The 24877-nt window shown below is 45.3% G+C and overlaps 1 protein-coding gene across 2 annotated transcripts in view; it reads right to left on the bottom strand.

Annotated features, from left to right (window-relative positions):
- Positions 1-24877, bottom strand: part of gli3 (GLI family zinc finger 3) — an 84274-nt gene that overhangs the window by 57454 nt on the left and 1943 nt on the right. The window contains exon 2 of one of the 2 annotated variants that reach the window (XM_028433213.1): positions 10198-10371. In XM_028433213.1, coding sequence (XP_028289014.1) covers positions 10198-10330 — 133 coding nt within the window. In that variant the 5' untranslated portion in view covers positions 10331-10371. Of the gene's footprint in view, positions 1-10197; positions 10372-24877 lie in introns of those variants that run through there. The other variant, XM_028433214.1, reaches the window with a different exon arrangement.

The following is a 24877-nucleotide window of genomic DNA, read 5'->3' as shown; positions in this document are numbered from 1 at the left end:
GATTTGCATTATGTGAAGGTTATCAAGTCCTAATGGAGCGTCCTCTATTTGCAACTTTCGAGAAACTTTCTGACAACTAAATGTCAGAAGGCAGAATAAGGTCATTATTCTGATATCTGTAGTTAGCAAAACCCAGTCAAAAACATCTGTTGGAGCCCCAGAGAACTTCTGCAAATAAAAAAGTTCACTCCCTCGCACTTTGTGCTCATGTTTGATTCTGTCTCTGCAGATCTGCAGAGCGAGTCCATCGAGGTACATTATCTAACCATCAATGTGTGACTGATGTTTGCAAGAATTGCAGCGCGAGGTCAGGATGTTCCCTCTCTTGGTTAGCTGTCTATTGTCAGCTACTGATTTCCCACACAGCGCCCGCGAATGCCCTCTTCAATATTCATCTAGGCAAATTTGACGACTCCCACATCTCAATTTGGCTCTCAGCAGCGTATGCTCCCGCCCCCCACTCCCCAACTCCACATCCCCGCAGTCGCAGCCTGTTCTCTCTCTGCCGCTGGGGGTCTGCGGGGACGCACCCAGAGCTCAGCATCTCGCCATCCCAGCCTCCAGGCCCTGGGGGTGGGGAGGGGCAAATCAAAGCCTGCTTGGCTCCTTCCTCCTCTTCCTGCACACACCTCAAATCAGCCTCACAGCAGGGTTGTGTAGTGCCAAGCCTCCGCCTGCCCTGAGCTACCCCTTATTCACCCATTAGGGGCACAGGCCCACCATAGAGCTGCCCGAAACCCCACTACCGTTTCATCAGGGCCACATTGTGAGGGAGCAATGAGTATAGCAGTGAGAGAGCTGAAAGCCCTGCCTCTAAAATGCACACTGATGCGCTTTTGACCATGGATAGTTATAGCTTTTAAGGTTTTTCACTCAAAGGGCACCTTGGCCTGCTTTCTTTGAGGAATCAAACACTAAGAGATGCATTTGATCAAGGCTTCAAAGCAAAAAGATGCCATTTAGTACTCTGATTGGCTTATAGACTGTATTAGCATTGGTTCAGATAGTGTGCTGCGGTCACGAGCTGTAACCTGTTAGTCATTTATAACATCCACTGCAACAATATAAAGTGATTGTGTGCAAGGGCAGCCAAGGGCAGAATTAGGTTTGTGTGGGACAGTGGCTCTTCTAGGGTGAATCTGGGCACACTGCCCGCCAGACCAGAGTGGACCAGCTTTCCACTGGGCCTCAGCACTGGAATCCCACTTCTGACACTAGAGTGATCCGGACCAAGTCTGTGGCACTCAGATTAGGAACTGCTTGCCAAGAGAAATGGATATCCAGCCAAAGCAAAGAATCGCAGAGCCAATATTTAGGATAAAATAGAAAAAATAATACAGTAATTTCAAGCACATCAAATGTGATCCAAATGCCACTGTGGACATTTCCCACCTTTCAGTAAAGAATGATATCATAAAGCTCTTTCTCCAAGTTCAAACTTCATGCCCATTTTTTTCCCAAACCAAAACACACACTCACACTTTGGGATTCACGCATTTCAGTGCATTTGTGAGCACACTGCATTGAGACATATAGCCCCCCATTAAGATAGTTTGCCAGCACTTACTAGGAGTTGGATAATTAGACACTTCAAAGCCACCTGCCCGCCATCCCAGGGGAGGCAGGAATCACCGCCCCTCGCCCCGTTTAAAAGCATGTTAACTCGTATCGGAGGCTAGCAGGCTAATTTAACTTTTGACATTTGATATCTAAGGAATGAGAGGGATCAGCCATTTAGCTGGAACAGGATTACCCCCCTTCTCCTCTTCCTCCCATTCCACTGCAAAACCCCCCTCTACCAGTCAGGCCGGATTCATTAATTTTCCTGCTGCTAAGCACTTTATCAATGACTGCTGAAGTCCAGAGTGGACTCTTTCACTCTCTCTCTCTCTCTCTCTCTCTCCCTCTGTCTCTTCCATGGTGATTAAGCCTGTGGATGTTCAGATCTGTCTGTCTAATTCACTGCCGGCTCTGTTGCTGCTGATCAGTTCTCACACCTGCGAGGCCGCTCGGTAAACAGTGGTGAGACATTTGCAAGAGTCACGCATGAAAACCATTTCAGACAAAACAACATCAAAGAGCTGGATGTGACCAAGGCCTTACATTGCATATATGTGGGCCAAAAAGTTTAACACACTATAACGGCTAAAGAGTATGTAGATAGCACAACTGCAGAGAGGAAATAGGCTCTCATTATCAGCAGGTGGGACTGGTCTGTTTCTACCTTTAAAACATGAAAACGTTTATGTCCTGCACTCTGTTGTTTCTAACCCGTTTTTACAATCACTGTTTAGTTGTCTCAATTCTGCTAACTGACACAGAATAAACTAATGACTTGAAACTGGCCATTAAAGCCAGCTGTGAACAGTGAACCTACATCAGTGCCAACAGCAACTTGGCCAAATATATTCAAAAACAGTCAGCGATCTTTGACATATCACAGGTAGAGAGGTGTTGGGAGTTAATTCACCGCTATAAATCTACATTAGTCTCAGTCTAATGCATTCTGCTGAATGTCTACATTTCAGGTTGAATCAGGGGCTACACATGAGTGTGACGGATCTGGGTTAAATGAACAGCATGCCTGGAGCTTTGATGCTGCAGCTGGTAATGCTTACAGTTCCTAACCCGTCACATTTGGACATAAGGGCCTTTTTTTAAACCAGAGAGCATGACAATCAGAATTCCAAACTACAAGCCAAATGCCATAAAAATAACACAACTCAACTGATTCCTTCACTCAGTTCCCACAATAAGGGGCTGTTCTGTGCACACATTAAGTCACCTGTGTCAAAATTACCTTTGAATCAACTCATAACTTGACACATTAATTATCTAAAATAACATTAGCTCAGTTTCCATTTTACTTTACGTCACAAAGAATCCGTTATAAACATGTCAATCATCATTTCCAATATCCTATCATCAATGCCAGTTGACGATCAGGCTTTAAACAAGCCCAGTGTGTGATAAACAGGGAAAGTTGTTGCCCCTCTACCCCCCTCAAGATGTGGACCACTTCATTACAGCATCTGAGGCTGGCAGGGAAAGCTCCACAGATTAGAGGATCTGCCATGTTGGCCAAACAGACTTAACTACTGTCTGCTGGGAGGGGGCTAAAGGTTGGAGGTGAGTGAGGAAATGAAAAAGCACAAGACTTTGTGTGTGATTAGATGTAATGCAATGGACAGTGCAACAGGGTGAAAGCTGCAGGTCTGCACAATATATTGGACAAGTGCTGGTACAATTGTCTTATAAGCCACAAGGTGGATCAACCAGTTGGAACTTCTTTATTTATTGTTACAGAAGGAGTAGTTATTTCAAGTCAAACTCTTAAAGCAACTGATACATGTCTACAGCCTGGTGTAAAAGACTGTTTAGACAATTTCCTTGTTCATACCGTGGTTATATAACTAACCAATGCATATTTAAGGTGCAGCTGCTTTGAGCAACAAGAGGGTGCTATCTACTGCTATTTGCTAGCTGTCTGTCTAACCGTCCCCCGCCCACTCCAGCTCCACTCACGCCTTATCTCTTTGCCCATTGTTGGAAAAGCCACGCACTGCCAAGGTAGCAATGGCTGGAGCCAGTTCGTGCAAACAATCGGGGCACATTTTAATTCAAAACAGGTTTCTACTTCTAATTCCATTTTCTTAACCTTGTTCATTCCTTGGTTGTCCCTGTCATATGTCCTGTTTCAACACTCTGTTCATTCTCTTTTTTCCCCTCCTGTTGCTGCCCCCATCTCCGTAATAACCTCCCCTCATGTATGACCTCTCCTGTCACTCCCACTGGTGAATCTTTCTCTCCCATTCTGCTCTCGCCTCCTCCTCTAATCTCTGTATTAGTTTTTGTATTAATCCCATATTCGGCACAAGGATGGCCACTGACACTTACCTTCATAATCTGGTGTTTAAAATTCAATCAAGTGAAAGACTTGGATGCTTCAGGGATACTTTGGGATTCACCTGCAGGCACTTCATCTCCACATCCCACCTGCTGTATCTCATTCCTTCTTTCCCAGTTCCCATGTCTTTCCCAAATCTCCTCAATCTCCCTCCATCTCCCTTCATCTCTTTTCCCGCACATTTGCCCTCCCTCTCTCTCTCTCTCTGCCTCCATCCACTGCCTCCCTATATCCATCCACCTCCCTCCCCCTTTGAGCCGCGGTGGGACTGTTGGACTCATGCAGCCCCATGCTGAGCTGCTCCAGAGCCAAGCCAGAACAAAGAGCCCATTGAGCCGAGCAGAGACATAATGTGGGCCGCCTCTGACAGCACCGATGATGAAGTCATGAGGTCGCCAAACAGTTAATAATGATGGCCCATCCTCCAGCTGCACCAAGTATGTGTGTGTACAGTGTGGTGTCAATGGGGAAAGTGAGGCAGGCATGCATGTCTGCGTCTGTACAGTGTGCAGTGTGTGTGTGTGTATATATATCTTAAAGCATGTGGATGGATAAAAAGCTTTTAAGAGAGTAATGAGATACTCCATGACACTCAAAAATGCGCTCAATCACTTTGTAAATACCACAGAGGAAAAACAAAACCATCAGAGAATTGCACTTTCAGTTTCTGGCTTCACTCCAGCTGTGATGAAGAACACCCACCCCACCCCACCACCAACCCCTCCTTCTTCTTATTGGAGTCTGTCTGGCGCAAAGTCTGACATGAGACACATCTCACCCTGGACTGGAGCTGTCGCTGCAAGGCCCACACTCCGAACATCATTAGACTCGCAGCTCCAGGTGAGACTGAGAGAGAAAAGCAAGTGCATATGTGTCTCCGTGCATGTGCAAGATTTAATTCAAGCATTAATCTCAATGCCACTGAACGGCCATGGCCCATTAAAACGCCTTTACAGGACCACTTGCTTGTCAAGAGGCCTCCGGGGTGAGCTGTGCCCGGGACAGAAGGGAGGAGGAGAGAGCGGGGGAGAGAATGGTGAAAGACAACTATGCAATTGATTAACATTAGAAGGACTTGCTCAAGTTCAAATTGCACGGCACCTCTGCTGTAAGCTACAGACATTAGTTTCCCCGCAAGTAGAATGTTTCTTTCAAACCCTGTCTCTGCTACACATCTGAGTTCAATTCTCCGCATGCCCTCGCTCTGAAAATCAATTCCTCCTCCTCTCCTTTGCTCTTTTCCTCAAGCTCTGTGAACAGACCAGGGCGAGGGGATTACACTGTCCCTCCCCAGATCCAGGCAAGACAACAAATGGTTCTTATCAACTGACACCCCCCTGCCATCCAGGAAGAAGAGGCAGAAGAACTAGCCAAGCCGCTTCGGCACGGATGTGTTTCTAGGCTCTGTCTGCCAATCGTGGCAACTCTTTTCACACTTAAAGCCTGAGCTATTTACGAGAGCCCTGGGAGAATACGTGCACAGCACCGGAGGGTGGGAAGAACGGAGGGGAGAGTTGCTTCTCAACCTCTGCTTCTAATCAATCACCAGAAATCACTGCCATGGTTTATGGCCTTTGATCCTAGCTCCTCTTTCGCACTGCAAGGGAGAGAGTTGGGCTGTGAAAGGGGAGGAGGGGTTCAGGGAGAGGGGTGAGAGTCAAGGCCCAGGGGGTGTGGAGGTCAGGGGAAAGAGATTAGGGGGTATAGGGCCTTTTGCTCTCTCAAATCTGAAAGCATGTCTTGATTGAATCCAGTGAGTTTAGAGCAGTGAGCAGAAAAATGAGCCAACCGTAAAAAAATTCTGACATCACATAAACAGGATATCAACCTATATAAGAAGAAACCTTTAATAACAATATTCATATTAAACATCTCCATCATCAAATCCAAAAGAAGATCCAGAGCTCACTACCTGTCCTTCTCCATGCATATGTCAATCTTTCATACACAGATTGACACTGGTAGTAAACCCCCTGGTTGCGACCTCATCATCTAAGTCCTATTCAGTAAGGAGGCAAGAAATCCAGTGGCAACAAAAACCCTAACCCTAACCCTGACGCAGTGAAGAACACACCACAATAAATCCTCCTGGCAGGGTCTGGACACTCAAGCTTTGTTCCTCCTAGCAGGAAAGAGGCCACTAATGCCTACCAACAAATGGACATAATGGTAAAATACTCAACTACTGTTTCCCCACTACATCAGTTTATGAGTTTATGAGGTCCATGCTCACCCCCGAGCCTCTCCCTCTCTCTCTCACTCTCTCCAAAGGAGCAGGTCGATGAGCTCACAGGACAAGCAAATTTGTCTTTAGGAGGCTGGTCATTGCTTTAGAGACTCGTCTCTGACCCGGCTGACCTGTGACTCCATGCCTTTCAGGTTCCCAGCATGTCAGTGAAAATGACCTCAGGTTCCTTATAAGGAGCCATTGTGATGGTCGGCAGGACCTTTCACAACATATTAGAATTAAAAATCTATGACTAAACGTCACCGGGGTACCATGTCAATTGCCAAGAATTACATACAGAAGAGCAAAAGAGAGACACACACACACAATTCCAGTAGAGCTAAACTCTGGCCACATCTCCATAGAAGTCTTGAGGCAGTGGCAGCTTATATGCATCTTCCAGCAGAGTAGGAGCAGCAGGGCCCCAGCAGGCAGATCTGAGCAGACGGAAGTGTGCCAGACGAGAGAGGCCAGGCAGGGCTGCAGTGGGCTGGGCAGCAGAGGTTCCCCTCCGCCCTGAGTAGCAGCGAGGCTAAGCTAATCCTGCGCCTCAGGCCCCCGAAAGGTGGCTCTGCCAAAGTCCGTCCCCCTGCTGCTGCAGGAAATTGCCTTCAGTGCAGAGGTGCATGAAATGGCTATGGCTCACCAGTGAAGGCAGCACATTCACTATGTGATTTTACTCAGTCTACAGGTAGCTTCTCAGAAAACAGCCATATTGTGTTAAATTTGCATCTTATTCTATGTTTTTGTTGTGACATAATAAGTTTTCATGTATTATGTATGTACCGTGCAGCAGTCTTTTGACACTAAAAGCCTGTTTTCCTGTGTGGGGTTGTGTGTCAGGCTCTATAACGCCTCCTCCATTGTGCTGTTTGACCCATGGGCCAGCCAGAGCTCCCATGAGGTCCCTTATCCCTCCATCAGTTCTCTCTCATTAGCCCCCACAGGCAGAGCTCAAACCAGAGTAACACGGAGGGGCCCCTGCTTTCCTTCTCCGGTCCCCATGAAATGCATACAACACAAATAAGATGACACAGATCACCTTTGAGCTCCTATGATCCAAAAACATTTCTTAAAATATGACTTGTGAAAAAAGAAAATAGAGCAATTTTGGGGTGTTCTTTTTCATTTTTCTTGTATTAATTATAAATTACTTCGATTATATGGTTCATCTTTTGTGGGAAGTGTAAAACAGAGGTGGCAGCATGAGGAGGGAGGAGGAGGAGGAGGAGGAGATGGGCAGGACACAGTGGAGAAACAGTTGATTATGAGTCCCATCAAGTGATCAATGATTTCATTAATAAGACGGATCATGCAGCTGTCATAGCTGTGACACGGGCTGAGGGATGATCCGCTCCCAACGCTCTATTTCACCCCCACAAGCCTCCCTCCCTTCTCCCTCCCTGTCCTTCCAATATTGCCTCCCTCTGCCAACGACAAGGGAACACTGAGGGAAAAAAGGCTGGGTGTTGGCGGGGATGGAGGTGGAAAGGGGGTGGGGGGTGGAGGGGTGGGGGTTAGTCATGAGGGAGGGAGGGAAGAAAAGTGAAAATCCATTTTGAAACCCATTTTCAATTAGGGGTCCACAAGCTGTTATCACAGGTGTCCCAGAATGGGGGCCCGTAAGTGAAAATGTCTCCTATCCGTTTCTGAAATGAAACCTTATCTGGGAGGCACAAAGATGGCGGGGACAGCGTATCTGTAAATTACTTTCCATCCCCGCTGTTAACGGGAACTTTATTTCTGTCAGATGACATTCCCCTCTATTTACTCTTGATCATTTAAATGGCTGCCTAAAAAGAAGGTGGCCCCTCACTCTTCCTCTATCTCTCCCCCTCCTCTCCTCTCCCCCTGTATCATTCTCTGCCCATCAGAAGATTTTTTTCTTCAGTTTAGTCAAGAGCTTCTTCTTCTTCTTTAAACACTTTAGCCACGCTCTCCATTTGCTTAGGGATTTCTCTGGTAACCTACATGAAAGCCTTACATTTGTTGACCTTTAAGGCTTAACTTGTTTCTCTTGCCCTTTTAAGCATGACCATTAAACTCACCTCCTCTATAACATGATTTACAGAAGACCTTCTCCTCCCAGTTCAATTCCTGCCCTTTTATTTACCCCAAATACTTTTTAAAACTTTAACTCTTCAACATATCTTCCATGCAAATAACTAGTCTTTTTGGTCCACAATGTTTTTCTTCTTTCTTTTTTTATTAGCAAATTATCCCATGACGACAGGATTTATTCAGCCAAGGAGCATGGACATCTTTTTTCCTTTTTTTTTTACGAGCAGCACCCAACAAAAGAATCAGGGGACTTTGTGGTCCACCTGCCTGCTGCATGATGAGGACTGGAGGGGAGAACCTAACCCCCCCACCACCACCACCCTCTTCCCCCCCCCCCCCACCTCTCTCCAAACCCCCTCCTAAAGAGCACCAATCACAGCATTGTTGTGGCACAGTCGGCTCTTTTGAGCTGTCACTGCAAGAGGAGGGGGCACAGAGATGAATGGCACACAGGATGAAGCCACCATTTAGCCAACCATGTGGGAACGCTCTACCAGGACCTAATAATTACTCTGGCTGGCCCATACAGCTTGGACAAAACTAACTTAGGGACAAGAGGCTGAGCAGAGGAGGAGGAGGATGAAACAGTTCGGGAATAGTTCTGATCAGATCAATGGGAAAAGGCTCTATTTTTTAGTGCAGAGATTACAATCCACCACATCCACTCCACCTGTCCTTACTAATTATTTTCCACTTTTCACAACTTACAGCACGCTATCGCCATGGATCACTACAGGGTTTCCACTGTGCTGAGATCAGGGGCCGCTGGAAATATATTACCGGGCCTTGTTAAGAAGAACCAGTCGCCGGGGTTCCACAGCTGCTCACAATTACCTTTTGTTTGGATGGAGGCAGCGGGGCAGGGGCTACGAGGGTTAAAGTTGAGGCAAGTGTAGGGTTACACCTGATAAGAGGTTATGAGTTCTGGGGGCGAATTGGGAATGTGCTGTAATTATAACCACACAAAGAATGTGTAAGCTATCTTATGATTCCAAGAGAGAAAGAGATTGGGATCTAAAAGGGACCTTTCTCTGCAGATAAGTATCATCCCTCCCCTCGTCAAGTGAATTATGAGACTACTGTATTTCAGGGAGTTGCTTAAAGCTCTGACGTGGCTGAGTCAGCGTAGACTCCTTATAAAGGTTTTCAAGATAAACCTTCAGAGCTGTAATTACCAGCACATTACTAAGAAAAATCCACAATCATGGAGCCAAATTACAGCTATGCTTTTTCCACAACAAACTTTAATGAATAAAACAGTGCTGGCCATCTGGGAATGAGTAAGAGTGAGAGTGTTCCCAAGATGTTTCAGGATGCATTACCTTACCCACTTCCTGTGATAACTCCCATATGGAGAACGAATCATAGCAACCATACCCATACTCCTGGACTGTTTCTCTCCCATTCACACTTGGATTGATCACATCTGACATCAGAAAACACTCTATCAGGCCAAACCCAAAACTTCCTAAATCCTCTCAGTGCTAATGAGCACAGCTGCAGCTTAGGCCGCAGTGATCTCAACTCTGCTGTTGTTATGACTTTAGCTCGGAGCTCCAAGGCTTTCAGTGAAAAAAAAATATTGCCATCTAATATTTCTCATTCCAGCCTCAGTATTGAGAATAAAAGGCCGAATGACGACAAACTTAATGAACTGCAAGCTATGCCCCGCTTTTAATAGCATGTGTCAAAGACATTGCTATGTAAACATGCCAGAGAGCGCTCACTGTGAACCATGAGAGCTGAGAAAAAGGAAGCAGTCATGTGCGAGAATCTGTGCGTGTCTAAATCTTTTAATCGTGTTTTTGTGAGTTGGTCAACTTCATCATTAAATAATGAGAACATAGCCACAAAGAATCAATGGACCCAGGGCTTACTCAACTTGTTGAGTAAGCCATACCTCTAGTATGGTGGCATGACACTGTTATTAATCAACAACTGAGCTAACTAATAGACCATTGTCCCAAACATGGCTTAGATCAGAACAAGAGGTGACACATACCGTTGGACGTGGTGCTGGAGGCCACTGCCTTCTCACTGATGTCACTGCGCGCTGACGAGCCCTTGGTAGCCATGATGTTCTCCACCTTCTTCTTCTTCTCAGCTGCTGTTCTGGCATGGGACTGGGTTTCCATGGCGATTGCTCATTCCTCAAAACCTCATGGAGACGGGACAACTGGTGAAAAGAAGAAGGAAGATTTACCTTTGATAACTCTAACCTCTTGTAAACTAATGAATGAGACAGCAAACAATGGCTGAAGCTCTTCAGCACTTCCTGTGCCCATCCCCTGACCACCACATCAGGTGACACTGAGGACTGGGTTACATAAAAGAGTGTATATCTAGGAGATCATCATGACAGTTGGTTGCTTGATGATTTCTAAGCCAAGGTTAGACAAGTACATAAAAACATAAAACAGACACGCTATAAGACACGCTAAACAAGTCTTCAAAACAAACAAGACAAAAGTCTTCAGTACAAACTATTTAGAGAGGGAGTAGAACCACGTAAATCACTAGTTTCATTTATTATGTTCTTTTATGTATCTCTGGTCTGTTAAACACTTTATCAATAGAGAGCTTGAAGAAAAGACTTCAGCACTGTGAACCTTGTGAGGAAAACTTCAGATCCAATCCTCCCTTTTCATGATGCCCAGAGCAGACCACGGGTCAATCCACCAGCTCACCCTGATTTATTTTAACTCAAACCTGCTGGGCTCTGATCTGCCTGTCAGGGGGGCTGATCTCTTTCCACGCTAACCGTGGTTAAATATCCAAAAACCAGAATGTGGCTCACCTTATTTTTTCAACTATGTCACACTGAACTTCTGACTTCTTATCAGAAAAAAACCCTCCATAAACAGGCAGGACATCCTGAGTAGGTTTTATATCTCAGAATAGAAGTAAAGGCAGCTTGTGGATATACTGATAATCCTGCTCTAGCAGTCTTTCCAGAGAGAAAGCAGAAACCTTAAGGGGATACCACAGAGAGAGAAACATTCACAGTCCTGAAAAAACAAGGGTTGTTTGAAGGCCCTTTTGGGAATATCATGGTGCCGGGCAATTTTTCTTTCAAAGAATAAAGGTGGTTCAAGTTAATACTGTCTGTGGGTTTAAAAGGGGTTCAGCCAACAGTCTAGCAGACATGCTGCTCAGTTCAGCACCTCAGAGGCCGTCTACAAGCTCAACTCTATCTAGGTCAGGGAGGTCTGGAGACAACATGGTGATGCACCACAACCACTCATTTACACAAAGTACAGGACAGCTTCATTTGGTCCGATACAAGGTCTTTAGTTAGACTCCATGAATCATGGAAATATTTAGTCTCACCCACGTTTTCTTTACAATAAAGACCAGCGAATTACCCGGCTGTACTGTTTAATCGCCCTCCGCTTTATAAACATGCACGGATACAAAGTCAGCTATAATGCAAAAAAAGAGTATAGTGCTGCTGAACCTAGAAGAAGGAGGGGAAAGGGGGGAGGAGGAGGAAGGAGAGAGGGGGTGATTTTTACTAACTCCCCAAGGAAGGCAAGGCAAAGGGGGAAGTGGTGAGGGGTAAACTTCAGACAAACACTATGCGCTTTGTTTGTTTTTTTCCCAACCCCCTGAAAAACCAGTCTGTCATCCATTCTGACCCGACAACAACATCTGTAAGCAATTGCTGGCTTTAGAAAAAAAAATATAGAGAGAAGGAGAAGGAAAAAAAACACAATGCAATTACTCCCCTACCAATCAAAACAGAATTAAACAAGAGCTTGTCCTCTAATCACTCCCACATGAATACATGTGTAGTCATCATCTCCAACCAAAGACGTTTCTGTCCTACTTGTACAGATATCATCTCAAATCACTGCTGCATGTGTAGAAGTCTGATACATATACATCTGAATCATGATGACTGATCACAGGTGCCACTCAGTCACTTCACTGACACGCAAACGAGAGCACGATGAGAGAAAAGTTCTGTCATTACATCATTATAATGATTGAACTGGAGTAAAAGCAGCAAAAGGGGGGGAGGCAAGGTGAGAACCTGCTTTACAGCTGTTACTGCATAACTCCCAAACACGCTTTGTGTGCGTACAAGTATGTGCGTCTACTTAACGCCCCCAGGTGAGACTGAAAAGAGCTGAAAGTGCAGTAAATATGAGGGTCAGGATTGGGGTTTGAATTTGGGGGGTGTGGAGAAAGCAGGGCATTCCACTGGTCGGGCAAATATTCACAAGTCCGAGCCACTGAAGCGTGTCTGACGGGCCTTTTGTGTTTCACAAGGCAGGCCACAGTTCCAAAGCAGCAATTAAAAGCAAGACCTTTTCACCCATAATCCCTCTGACCTGGACGCCCACACCCAATCCTGCAGATGTTCCCGTCTCTGCTTTTTCATGTTGCCCATTTTTGCCTACATAAGAGTCCAAAAACTCCCAGAAATGTACCAACACAAAGACACCTCTATCTATCTCAACAAACTATTACATGAAAGACAGAGTTTGCTACAGAATTAGTTTGTTTTGAGTTGGAGGATTTTGGTTTGCTTTTTGGCCCTTTGCTAGACAGGTACAACTATTCCACCTCACAGATCATGGACTCTATCAGACAAATGGCTCTTAAACGACATACATATATGGTTGCTTGTCTTCAGTTTGGGATGCAACTGATGGGAGCGTTGGTATGTATAACCACTCACCTCTTTGGAGGCCACTACTTTTTTTCTGGTAAGGGCGGTCTGATTTTTACTAACTCTGCATCAGCAGTGTGTTGCTGAACAAATTACTCGTAGGCACTGGATGCTGTTGTTAACCCTGTATAAATGTTTTAAATGTAATTTCATATTAATGGCTTTCCTTTATAAATGTCTGTCCTACACTCAATTAGAGGAGAGACAAAAATGGGGTGTATCTTTATTTGTGTTCAACTGTAATCCTTCCACACAGAAAGGGAGGCGATTAAACAGGTTTAAAATACCACAATTCAGACTGTTCCCTCAGAAAAAAAATCTTGTTTTATAAGCACATTAAGCAAATCAATTTAACATAAATTATACGCCTTGGTGACAAAGGCACAGAGTTGAAAGTCATCTGCAAATTGTACACATCAAAGTGAAACGCTAAAATAAACTTTTGCCTTTGATAGAGAAAAACAGTTTTCCTTTCTTCATGCAGGCTTAGATGAGTTCTATCAAAAAAAAATCACTGCTTTCTGTTATTTAAGGCAAGATTAATTTTAATAAACTGCTTGAGGTGCACCTCTGATTTCACTGCATTTGCAAATGTTCACGCAAACACATACACATACACTCTTAGAAACTGTGGGACATTTATATATGAACTCTTGAAGTGTCTTTTTAGATTTGGCCACCACCCCCTCACAGACGGGGTACTGTATTTGTGTTCATTTCATTAGGGTGACTGTTCAGTGTCGAGGACCCCCTGAGGGGGAGACTGGCAGCACCGCAGCATTCATCATCATTACATCAGCGACCACCGAGATCTGCTATCTTAGGCTTATCAACACTGCACAAACGCACCGCAGCACAGCGAGTTAGAGGGGAGGGGAGAGATGGGAGATGGAGACGATTGAGGGAGATTGTGAGCAAAAGTGGGATAAGGGGGAAAATGAATGGAGAAAGAGAGGAGCGTGAGACTTAAGTGTGTGTGTGTGTGTGTGTGTGTGTGTGTGTGTGTGTGTGTGTGTCTGTTCACGATTGCATGCATCTGTGTGCACCTCACTGTGCCCCTGCATGCCTGCACATGTTTTCTTGTGTGTTTTGCACATTTTGCAGCTATGCCAACAATATTAAGGGCTCCATCACAGCTGGAATAACTGAAACACGGAGGGGCCAAAGAGGAGGAGGAGTCAGAGCCCTTCAGCAGAATAAGCCGAATCCTGCAATAAAACATAATGTGCTCACTATGTGCTGCATGTGTTTGAGAGGAGGTCAGTGTGTAGGGGATGAAAGACGCTCGTTGGTGGTTAGAGTATCAGTCATGGGCTCAAATCCCTGCTGAGGAGTTGTTCCCAAACTCAATAGCTCTTTCAATAAACCACATATACTTAGGTTTCCATGTTGTGTATGATCACTGCACTTGATGGCTTGCCCTTGGCCCTAGAAGGCAAAGGGGAAAGAGGGGGATTTGGGATTTGGTGGCTGAGGCTCCCATTCAGCAGAGAAACCTAACATTGTGCCCAGATGGCACTAAGTCTGGCCTACAGCTGATGGGGACCAGCCCCTCAAGTAAAGACCATTTAGCAAGAATTAGTCACACCCTGCCACACACACGCACACACACACACACATGAAAACCCAGATATGCCCAAGCAAACTAGTTTAGTGCTGTACAATAAGTGCAACTTTTTACACCAATAAACAAATTCTTAACTTGTAACTAGCTAGCTAGCTGCTATAATTGTCAAATTTCAATGATAGTAGCTAGCTATCAAATATCACATTTTCATATATTACAATATTATTAATGTTATTGCTAGCTATATAGCTACTATCAGGACAACAAAATGGAAATATAGGAAAATATGACAAAAGTAGGTAGTAAGCAGCTGGTAAGCTAACTACTTACTATCACAATACCATTGTTAGCTAGCTAGCTACAACAGCTACAGATTTTGCTTGGTAGTAGCCAAACACTCTGCTAGTAGCTAGCTAGCTCTGCTTTTAACTTAGTAGCTAGTGGCTAGCTTGCGACTAGCACAGTGTGCTGCTGACTAAAACAATATATTGTTTTTTCTGGTAGTAGCCAAAATTCACAGTAACAATAATATTGTGAGTTTATTAATGTGTAAAGTACAAAGTTACACAGTAACCTGACTTTTTTTCAGGATGAGATTCACTGCAACTGTCAGCTCTGCACAGCAGTGAACTGCTATTGGGACAGACCTAGCAAACTTGTAAACAATAATTGATAACTGTATTTTTAACTGTATTAGTTATTGGCTTGTGATTTGAATATGTAGATTGTTACATGAATGCTGCTTGAAAAAATAATAAGTGATATAATAATTCCTTTCCTCCTTTTTTAATATTAATAACCTCAGCAAACAAAAAGGACTGCTATTCCAAGTGCACCACACTACATTTAAAAATGAAAAGCCTGTTCAGATGAGGACCCTTTTTTTTATTATTCCAAGGACAAACAGTGCAACAACACAGCCCATCAGTAGCTTTCAGCGCAGCTAATAAGATTATCCTTGCATGCGTCTTGGTCCCTCAGACCTCTCCACTTAAGATGCTTTGGAGGGCTGGTAAGGGACCCTGTGTGCTGCACAGCAGAATGAGCTGAGTGCATCTTACATTCCTGGGTAACAAACCCACACGATGTAATCATAATGCTTACACGATGCCTCTTTTGCGCTCGCTACCCAGTAGATAAGGGCCAAATAAAGCTCGCGCCACAATGGAAGTCTTGCTCCTTTTCCCCACAGCCCCCTGCTTATTAGCTTGTTTATTTATATATTTTGACTTTGCATTTGTTCATAAACCACTTGTTTCAGGGCAAGTGGGGATGTCACAACTGAGACAATGGATAATGCAGGCAGCTTTGTTGCTGTGGTGGCCCAGTTATTGCAATGTTGTTTTTTTTTTTCTCCATGCCTCCAGACACTTCTCCTGATTCTTGAGAAGAAGGAAAAGATGCTTGTTCAGCCATTTACTGAAGGCCAAAGCGAACAATGCAACCAATTACTTCAGCAAAATAGCATAAAGATCCAGATTCTACATGCAAAAGTTGTTGTTGAACTTTATTTCTGAAGACTTGAAATTCAATTTTTTAAAATAATTACTTCCTACTTGCAGCTAAGTTTTCCATCCAAGTGGCCCCTGCACATGGCAGATACAATAAAGCGCAGGAGAATGGGATCTGTATCCTGTCAGTGGGCCTCTCAACTGCAGTAAAAACACTTCAGTGTTTGTGGAGGCATTCTTCATACAAGGCTTTAGAAGGCGCTCTGTACGGTGCCTCAACCAGAGAGCGACAACAACCCCTTCGCCGTGCTCTCGCAGCAAAAACAGTGCGCAGTGGGCTGCGTTGCTTGAGAGCACACTTCCTATGTAACGCATGTGTGAGCGTGTGAACGGGTGTGTGAACATGGCACGAGGAGAGAGAGAGAGAGAGAGAGAGAGAGAGGGGAAATGTTTTCACGGTGTCTTGAGACTGTTGTCTGACGGTGTGCACGGCAGTAGATGCATCAGCTGCTGTGTTTGCCTTTCAGTATGCAAGAGCAATCACTGTGTGCAGAACATAAATAAGAGACGGGGGGGGGGGGACCCGAGGGAGGGAATGAGCAGAGGGAGAGAAATTCCTGTACTGATGAAAACCTCACACACACACACACACACCTCTCTCTCCCTCCTCACACGTGCGCTTACAGAAGGATCAAGCAGATAGATGGTATTGTGTAAATGTAGTGGCAGCAGGTATAGCTTTGACAGAAGGTCTTCGACTGTGTTCTTCAGCCCAGGGGACTGAAGAACACAGTCCTCTTATCCTTGGACTGAAGTATATAACAAAGAGTTATTTGAGGTAACTGGGCATGATCCGGAGGCCGTACAGCTACAGGTTACACAGTTATCGTCAAACTGTCCTGCCCACTTAGGCTTGCAGTTCCTTTCCTCCCTCAGTTCAGTCGTCCTCCTTACTTATTTGGTTCATACTCCTTCTCCGTCTCCCTCTCTTTTCCTCCATTCCACTGTGTCATTGGAATAAGTGTTGGAGCGGAATGAGTCAGTGCCGCCATGTGATTAATGACGGGCTCTGGCGTCTCCGGGGCCGAACACTAAAAACAGCCAGGGGGCAGCGCGATAATGCACAATAATAAAGCCAGCAGACAATCAGCCAGGCAAAGCAAAGGCCTATTAGCTAGCCCCATCAGGGCGGCTAAGTGAGAAATTAGCCCTTCCCAAGCTCCGCCACAATTCATCAAGTGCTGCCCCTGAATCCCCCCTCAAGAAGTCATAATGTTTACTTAAAGACTGGCCTCGATGCCCCAGCGGCGAGCTTTATTGGCTCTTATTAATTCCCGTCCTGGCCCTCGCAGCCATGCCATTTAAACCGAATTAAACGGGGTGAAAATTGGATGAGATGAAGTTGTCTTGGTGTTTGGCTCTCACATGATAAAGCCGGACCTAAACAGAGGGAGACTTGAAAAAAATAAGGCGGGAGGAGCAAACAAATCTGGATGTAAGGGAATGCTGAATGAAGCTGTCCTGAAATGTGCCACAGTCAGTCAGAGGAATGCAGAGAGAGAAGAAGAAGAAGGCGGGGGGGGGTGAGGAAAGAGAAAATGAAGAGCGTTGCTTTAATGCTAGACTTCCTGTGTGAATGGAACCGATCCAAAAGGGTAGCAACGGGTCACACATTCCACAGATGAAGAAATGGACGATTCTGTCATATCATGGCATTCCGCTCATCTTCCAGCGCGTGGTATGAAAAACACCTTAAAATAAAAGCTTTATCAGCGCTTAACACAACATGTCAGTGACGGATGGGAGTACGCACAACCGTCAGGACACGGAATCACATTAGCTTTGTCAAATTACTGATTATTCAGAGCTGAGTATGTTTTCCAGCCCAGGAAAAAATGCCAAACACGCCAAATGGCTGGCTCCACATCCTCCAAGATTTGCAGCTGTTTTATATCATTCAAAACTTTTTTGGACTGTTGGCACGTTTTTAATGTTTTTATCAATTCACAAAAGCACTGCTATTTTATTCCCTGCTCTGTCAATTCCTCTGAATCTGGGCTTACAGTATGTAACCATACCTGGTAAAGGCAAGGCTGCACAGAGGCTACGTTTGCTACAGTGTGAGCGCACCGTGAGTGTCATTGAGTTCACTGAAAAAGGAAGTTAAATAAGCATGTCCACCCACGTGTCATGTTTACATTGCTGCCGATCAGATATCAAGCATCATGGGGTTAAATGACAGAATTTTCTTTCCTACTGCAGACTGAAGCCACATATACATATGTGGGTTTTTGGCCTGTTTAAAATGGGATTAAAGTACTAAAGTAAGTCATTAATCCACACAATAACAGATCGACTCATACTTTAGTGTATTTCTTCGCAGCTGCTGTTTCCCTCTCTGAGTTGTTGAGCCACTGAACCTCGCACTGGACTGTAAGTGGAGCACACGAGTTAAGAGTCTCCTCTGTGTGAAGTGTGAGTCTGTGTGTTGGAGGGTTGGCAGCAGGTGAGTGCGTTTTTCTATAGAGTAATATGAAGTGCTGTGCAGCCGAGGTGCGAGATCAAACACAGCTGAAGCTCAGAGGGAGTCCCAGAGACTTCCCGCTCCCTGACGGCTCTCCCCCACAGCAAGCGTAGGGAGACAACTCTCTCCCTTCACTTTCATATCAGCCACACAGCCCCCCCATCCCTCCGCACTGCACGGCTCGTAGACTCCACACACACTCACAGAGGCAGTCTCAGAGGATTTGAGCTGCCAAACCTGTATCCCACCTACAGGAACACTACTACACATACACACTGTTGCTCATCAGAAAGCAGTGCATCACAGCTGAATATTTGTGAAAGAAGTTGGGAAGAAACTCATTGAAAAGTCGGAGTATTAAACCACTACACTATTACACCAAAACCGATATGAGAGGCCATAAACCTTGCAGTGCTGTGCACGTGTTCCGACACACAAAACTTCCCATAAACTCCGAAGAGCACAGTCACAAAATGGCCCCCTGAAAATTCCCGGCATCGAGAGCGAGGAACGAGACTGTCATTAGACATGCAGCCCCCTCAGGCCTGCCGACGTGATTGTGAGGAGGCCAAACATCTGGGTGTATTTACTTGTTTCAGCTGTTAGCATCCCCGCCTCGAATAAATCTGGAAGCCGTAACGCCATTGCTTAGGACAGCTCCTAAACAAACACGCTCAGCGCTTGTCGGCTCACTCACTCACCACGGCACGCTCAAGCATCTCAACCAGAGCTGGGCCGGCAAATAAATTCGTGAGGAGAAGGGAGGAGGAGGAGGAGGAGGAGGAGGCCTTAATTGGAGCGTTTGACGGGTGCCTGGGGTTAATTGGGAAGCATGGAGAGCAGCTGGCTCCACGGTGGAAGTTGAGACAGGGATAATAAGTTCACCCTTTGCAGGAGAGACAGTTAGTGATGAATCAGATCAGAGGAAGAGTGTACTGTAATCATCCTCACATCTCCCCCTCCTCCACCTTGCACTCCTGACAAGCAAAGACAACCTGGCTCCCAGCTACGCAATCTGGCACCTATCACACAGGACTGGCAGTCACAGGGAGGAGATCACCCGGCAATGCTTCACACACACACACACACACACACCCAGCGTTCATTCAGCTAATCACTCACACACACAATAATTCTTACCTCTAGGATACGGAACCTAGTTTATCACTTCGCCGGTCGATGTATGTAAATCTCTCCAACAATGTGTGTACTAATGGCTTATTACCCTGCGTTAGCTGGTTTGCATTGATCTCTATGCCAGAGGGAGATGGGAAAACTAGAGCAGTTCACCGCTCATATGTAGCGAGCAGGACTATAATCACATTCCAGCTTGTTTCAATAAAAGACAAACATTAACATAAACCTTCTCAAGCACACTAAAACCTTCACCCCAGCTCAGTCCACGCAAGAAAAAGAGGGGGGGAAAAAACTTTCCTGGATTACAGGCTAATCAGATCCATATGGGATGAGTCTGCGCAACTTTTCCTCCACAGATCATGACTTTCTAAATAAGAAAAGGAAAGTGATTCTAGCAGCAGTAAAGGGTTTAGATATAACACCAAACTCCTTATGCTGGGAGGGGGGGGGGGTCTGAGGTGAGCATTCAGGGGGCTGAAGGAAGCCCAGGTAGAGTCATAGGCAGTAATGGGAGGAGACAGGGACTTAGGGCGCCACACAAAAGCCAGGCTTTATAAATAATTCCAAAAGCTAACAGGATCCCTTGTATGTGTGAATCTGTGAAATACATTCACACATGAATGCACACACACTCGTAGACACACACACACACACCCTGCCACCAGGGGGAATAGGTTATGCACACTGCTCCACTGGGACAGTTGTGAGCCTCACCAGCCCTGATTGGTAAATTTGGGCAGATATCTTTCTTGCATAGATGATGCTTTAAAAAAAAAAAAGTGTTAAGGTCCGCTTTTTGCGCACACACATTTAGACACACTCACTCATAATGCAGGGCAGCAAAGCACACCGGAGACCTGTCTTGTAAATCTCTTTGTGAAAGCAGCTTTGGGGGGTAGACAGGGGCTTACACACTGAGCCCTGAGGTAGAGCTACAGACTCCACTCCCTCTAACCCCCCCATGGTCTTTCTCCCTCACCCACACACATACTCTCATGTTCTCTCCTCACTTTCCTTCTACCCCACATTTCCTCCTCTTTCCTTGCCCTTCTTTCACCTTTTTACACTTGCTCCCTCCCTCCCACCATTCTTCCCTACTCCCCCCTGTCCAACCGTGGCTCCTGAGCACCGGTCCTTAGCCCCGCAGGCTCCCGTGGCGTTGCAGTGACTAATGTCCTGCCTTTGCTCAGACAATGAGTTTGAGACTGAGCCGGGAAAGTGTTGAGGAGGGGAAAAAGACTCCAGCACCTTTGACAAATGGAACCCTTCGCACTCCCATGCCCACTGAGGGAGGCTTTACAATGTTGCGCTCCACGCTCCACGTCCTCCGAGGGACGGCTGCAGCCCGCAAAGCCGCATCTGGGGGAATATAATGAATTCTTTAGGAAGTCTAACCTGGCTTTCTTCATGAATAAGATATATTTCCAAAGCATGTCGACCCCTCTTAATAAAAACACCAGTCTGGCAGGAATAGCCAAAGCCGTTTTAGGGCCTCATGTACACGTTAATATTTCTGTTTCTCTATAAATTTTCTCAGGCCTGCTTCTTTCCAGGCCTGTCACTGTGAGGCCAGCCTCACAGTTTCCCTTGGAAGGTAGAGGAACCGTGATGATAAACTGTCATTAAAAGCGGCTTGGGTCCTTCTCTTTCAAGGAACTTAAATAAAAAAAAAAAAACTCTTGGATGCTCCCTCCTCTTCCCCATGCACCCTACCCCCCATGCATGCAACCCTGAAAGGAACTGGGCTTTGTCTGAGGAGCAAAGGAGAGAGGAATCCCCCACCCACCACCACCACCTCCCCAAAAAAAACCCTACCTCCCCTCCCCGAACCCTGTTCCTCACTCCCTGCGGAGTATTGTTAAAACACAGCCCCCTCTCTTTCCGCGGCCCGGGCTCTTAAAACGGCGTGCTTTGCATGAGAAAAAACGATTAGTCTTCAAATGCTGCGCTGTCAAAGGAGGGCTCTTTCAGGTTGGGGCACAAATTTGCTCAGATAGTAGAGTTCCTCTTTTGTTTTTCCAAGATGATGCCTTATTAGTGCCGGGGTCTGTTAGCATTCATTACTGAAAAGAACCCAGTAAAGGGGTTTATAACGGGATACCCGCCCCCCCCCCCCCCCCCTTCCTTCTCCCAACTTGCCCCAAGTCCACAACACACGGAAATGAAGGGGCAGAGTGGGGGGGGAGAGGTACTCATCTAAACATGTTTGGAGAGCAGAGAGAATGTCTGGGCCTGTGCTTCTTTCAGGTATTAACCTTGGGATTTACATTTGACATTCATACAATAGACTCCTCTTTGACCTCCACTCCAGGATGCAGCAAAGACTCCCACTGAAAGACAACTACAAGCAGCATGGGACTGCAAACACATGGGGTTCACACTGTGGGCATCATTGCATGACAACACATAACTTAATTACTGCTGTTAGGGCAGGAGTTTTGTTTAGAAAATGCACACATAGTTTTTTTCTTGCTCAGTTTAAATTAGAAAAAAAAGGCGTGTGTGTGTGTGTGTGTGTGTGTGTGTGTGTCAGATCAGGCTCCACATATCAAGAAGCAGGGGTACATGACAGATCATTGTTCACAGGAAGCGGCCAGTTCATCTGTCTCCCAATCACCAGCCCGGACAAGAAAGCGTAGACCCCCTCACGGATGCCACAACCGGCTCCCATCAAAGCTGACACAATGCCACATCTGCAACAACAGCCCCGGCCGCGGGAAACTGTCTCTTTAGGCGCTCAACTTTACACGCAGCTCCACAAGCAAATGGGCCCCCAACACCGCAAAAAAAAACAGCACTTCACCTCTTGCCGCAACACTTCACACCACAGACTTAAAACACATTTTTACAGCAGCTTACAGCAAACAGAGGAGGGGATGAGTGGCGGCCACATGCAGGCGCGACCTGTCCTGTTACTCCTCAAGTGTGTGAGAAAAGAAAACGCAGCCGCTGCCTGGCACACTGCAGTCTCACTTCTCACACACAGCAGACCTGCAAACATTTATAACAACAGGCCTTATGTTCAGATTCAAATCATTTATTTTCTTCATTTCCTTCTTCTTTTTTTTTTTTTTTTTTATAGACGTCTGTGCCTCGCTCTGGGAGAGCAGCTGACCATGCTAATTGTCAGGTCCAGTTGGAGTTTCCAAAAGGCATGGAAAAAGAAATAACTGTACTCTCTCAGCTCTGCAGGGGAAACTTAAGATTTTGCTTCATACAAATAAAAAAGTGAAAATAAAAAAATGTTAATGATCAGCATGCATTTATAGTGTGTGACTGCTTTTGCTGGTTGCAAAAGCCCCCAAGTGTATTAAGATTCCTGAACGTGAGTAATATACATATCTAAAATTACAGCCTGCTATCTTCAGCGCTACTTCAACCCCCCTCTCTCGACATACGCCTTATCCAAAGACATCACCCGGCTTGAAAGGTGCCTTTAGCAGGCTCCTTGAAGCAGGGAGTGAGGGTCCCGCTCTGGGACAATGATGGTTGAGGTGGAGGGGAGCCGGGGGAGCAGGAACACATAGCATATTAAATCTGCTGGCAGAGCTGGGTCATCCACGCAGAGAGCCAGAGAGTCAGATCTGAGGCATGCCCTGAAGGGATGGCTGGGCCTGGGGATTAGGAGGCCAAGGAGAAGCCCTCGCACACCCGAAGACCCCTTCTTGTCTCCGCTCGTACGCAAATGCATCCAGACGTTTTTGACGCTCCTCAGGTTTGCCATCTCAAGCCCCAAGTTTTCATAGCTATACACACACACACACACACACACACACACACACACACACACACACATTTCCTCCCTCTCTCATGCACAGCCTTTTTTTCTTCTCCCCTCAATCACTACCTCTGTCTGACTTGTCCTCTTTCTTTCCCCGCTGTGTCTGTTTCATTTGATGTCAACATATCAAAGTCCCAAATCATCAAAGTGAGAGATTTCTTTTGGGGGCCATCTATTCAACTACAACTGTTATATGCAAGGGAAGCAACAGCTAATCATAATACACAGGGAATTACTCTGAACTTTTAAGGGTCATGTGTGTGTGTGTGTGTATTCAGTTACTATAAACATTTATGACAATTCTAATTGTTGCAATTGCAAAGTGGCTTCTGACAAAACACACACACACACACACACACCGTCTTCCAAAAAAAAAAGACAAATCACACTATGGTGTGATGATTATCTTAAGGAAAATCAACTTCCCACACATTAGAACTCGTTTTAACACAACATTTATCACCTCTTTGAGTGCTTCACGCATTAACACAACAACACAGCTCATTAGGGCCTCTTGCATACGAGCCTGATAACAGGTATTCTTCCTGCAGGGTGTAAAAGGCCTGAGGACACAGGCTGCCCTAAAGCTCTGAATGCGAACAGGAGAGGGCCATACCTCAAAAGCTAATAGCATGTCATCTCCCTGCATTAACATGACAGCCCCTATTCTGTCAGGTCAGCAGGTCACAGGTGTCCTGGGCCATAGTCCTTATATACATAATGATACTACTAAATAAAAAAAGCAATGCTTAAAGGTTGAGATAAACCAGCACGCTGCTGCTGCTGCTATCTGACGGACCGAGTCCTGCACAGGGGAACATTATCCCGTGTGGAAGTTGAAGAAGCACAGAGCGGCGATGATACATCTTTCCTGGCTGCAGTGAGCGAATGGCTCCGAGTTGTGCATCTCATTCCAGCAGATTAGCATCTTAAACACTTCTGTATTCATCCTGGCTGCTGCATTGTGATGAGACAAAGTTTTTTTTTTTTTTTTTTTTTTTTTTTTTTGGGGGGGGGGGGGGGGGGGGGGTAAATGTTCAAATGTGTATCAGCCCTGTAACTCAGCCTGTGAAACTACAGATCAATTTATAGTATGACAGTTTTAAAATGATGTTTGCTTTGGATGATTTATTTACTATATTGCTGTATAAAAACAATAATTACAGGACAAATTAATTTTTTTTTAAAAATGACACATATGTCAACAAATCAGTTCATAAATTCTGATTAATCACACTATCGATTTCTTATATTCTGGCAAGAATTTCAAAATAACATGTGACGTATCTTGCAATTTTGGCATGAACACAACTTTTAATTATGGACATTATTTTAAAATGTTTAAATAAACAAGTCACCAAATGACTATAAACGTCTGTATTTATTTGTTACAAATAAAATAAATATAAATCACCTTCATGTTGTCATTTAAAAATATAAGATTATGCCTAAAATGTCTGATTTAAGGCCTCGTCTGTCTGCTTATTATTATTTTTTAATGTTAACTGAGGGCAATCATTTTGCCAGTGATTAGTTTTCCAGTC

The sequence above is a fragment of the Parambassis ranga genome, chromosome 20 (genome assembly GCF_900634625.1).
Source record: "Parambassis ranga chromosome 20, fParRan2.1, whole genome shotgun sequence".
In the NCBI taxonomy this organism is placed as follows: Eukaryota; Metazoa; Chordata; class Actinopteri; family Ambassidae; genus Parambassis; species Parambassis ranga.
The sequence above is the reverse complement of the archived record's forward strand: the minus strand, read 5'-3'. Positions and strand labels throughout refer to the sequence as shown.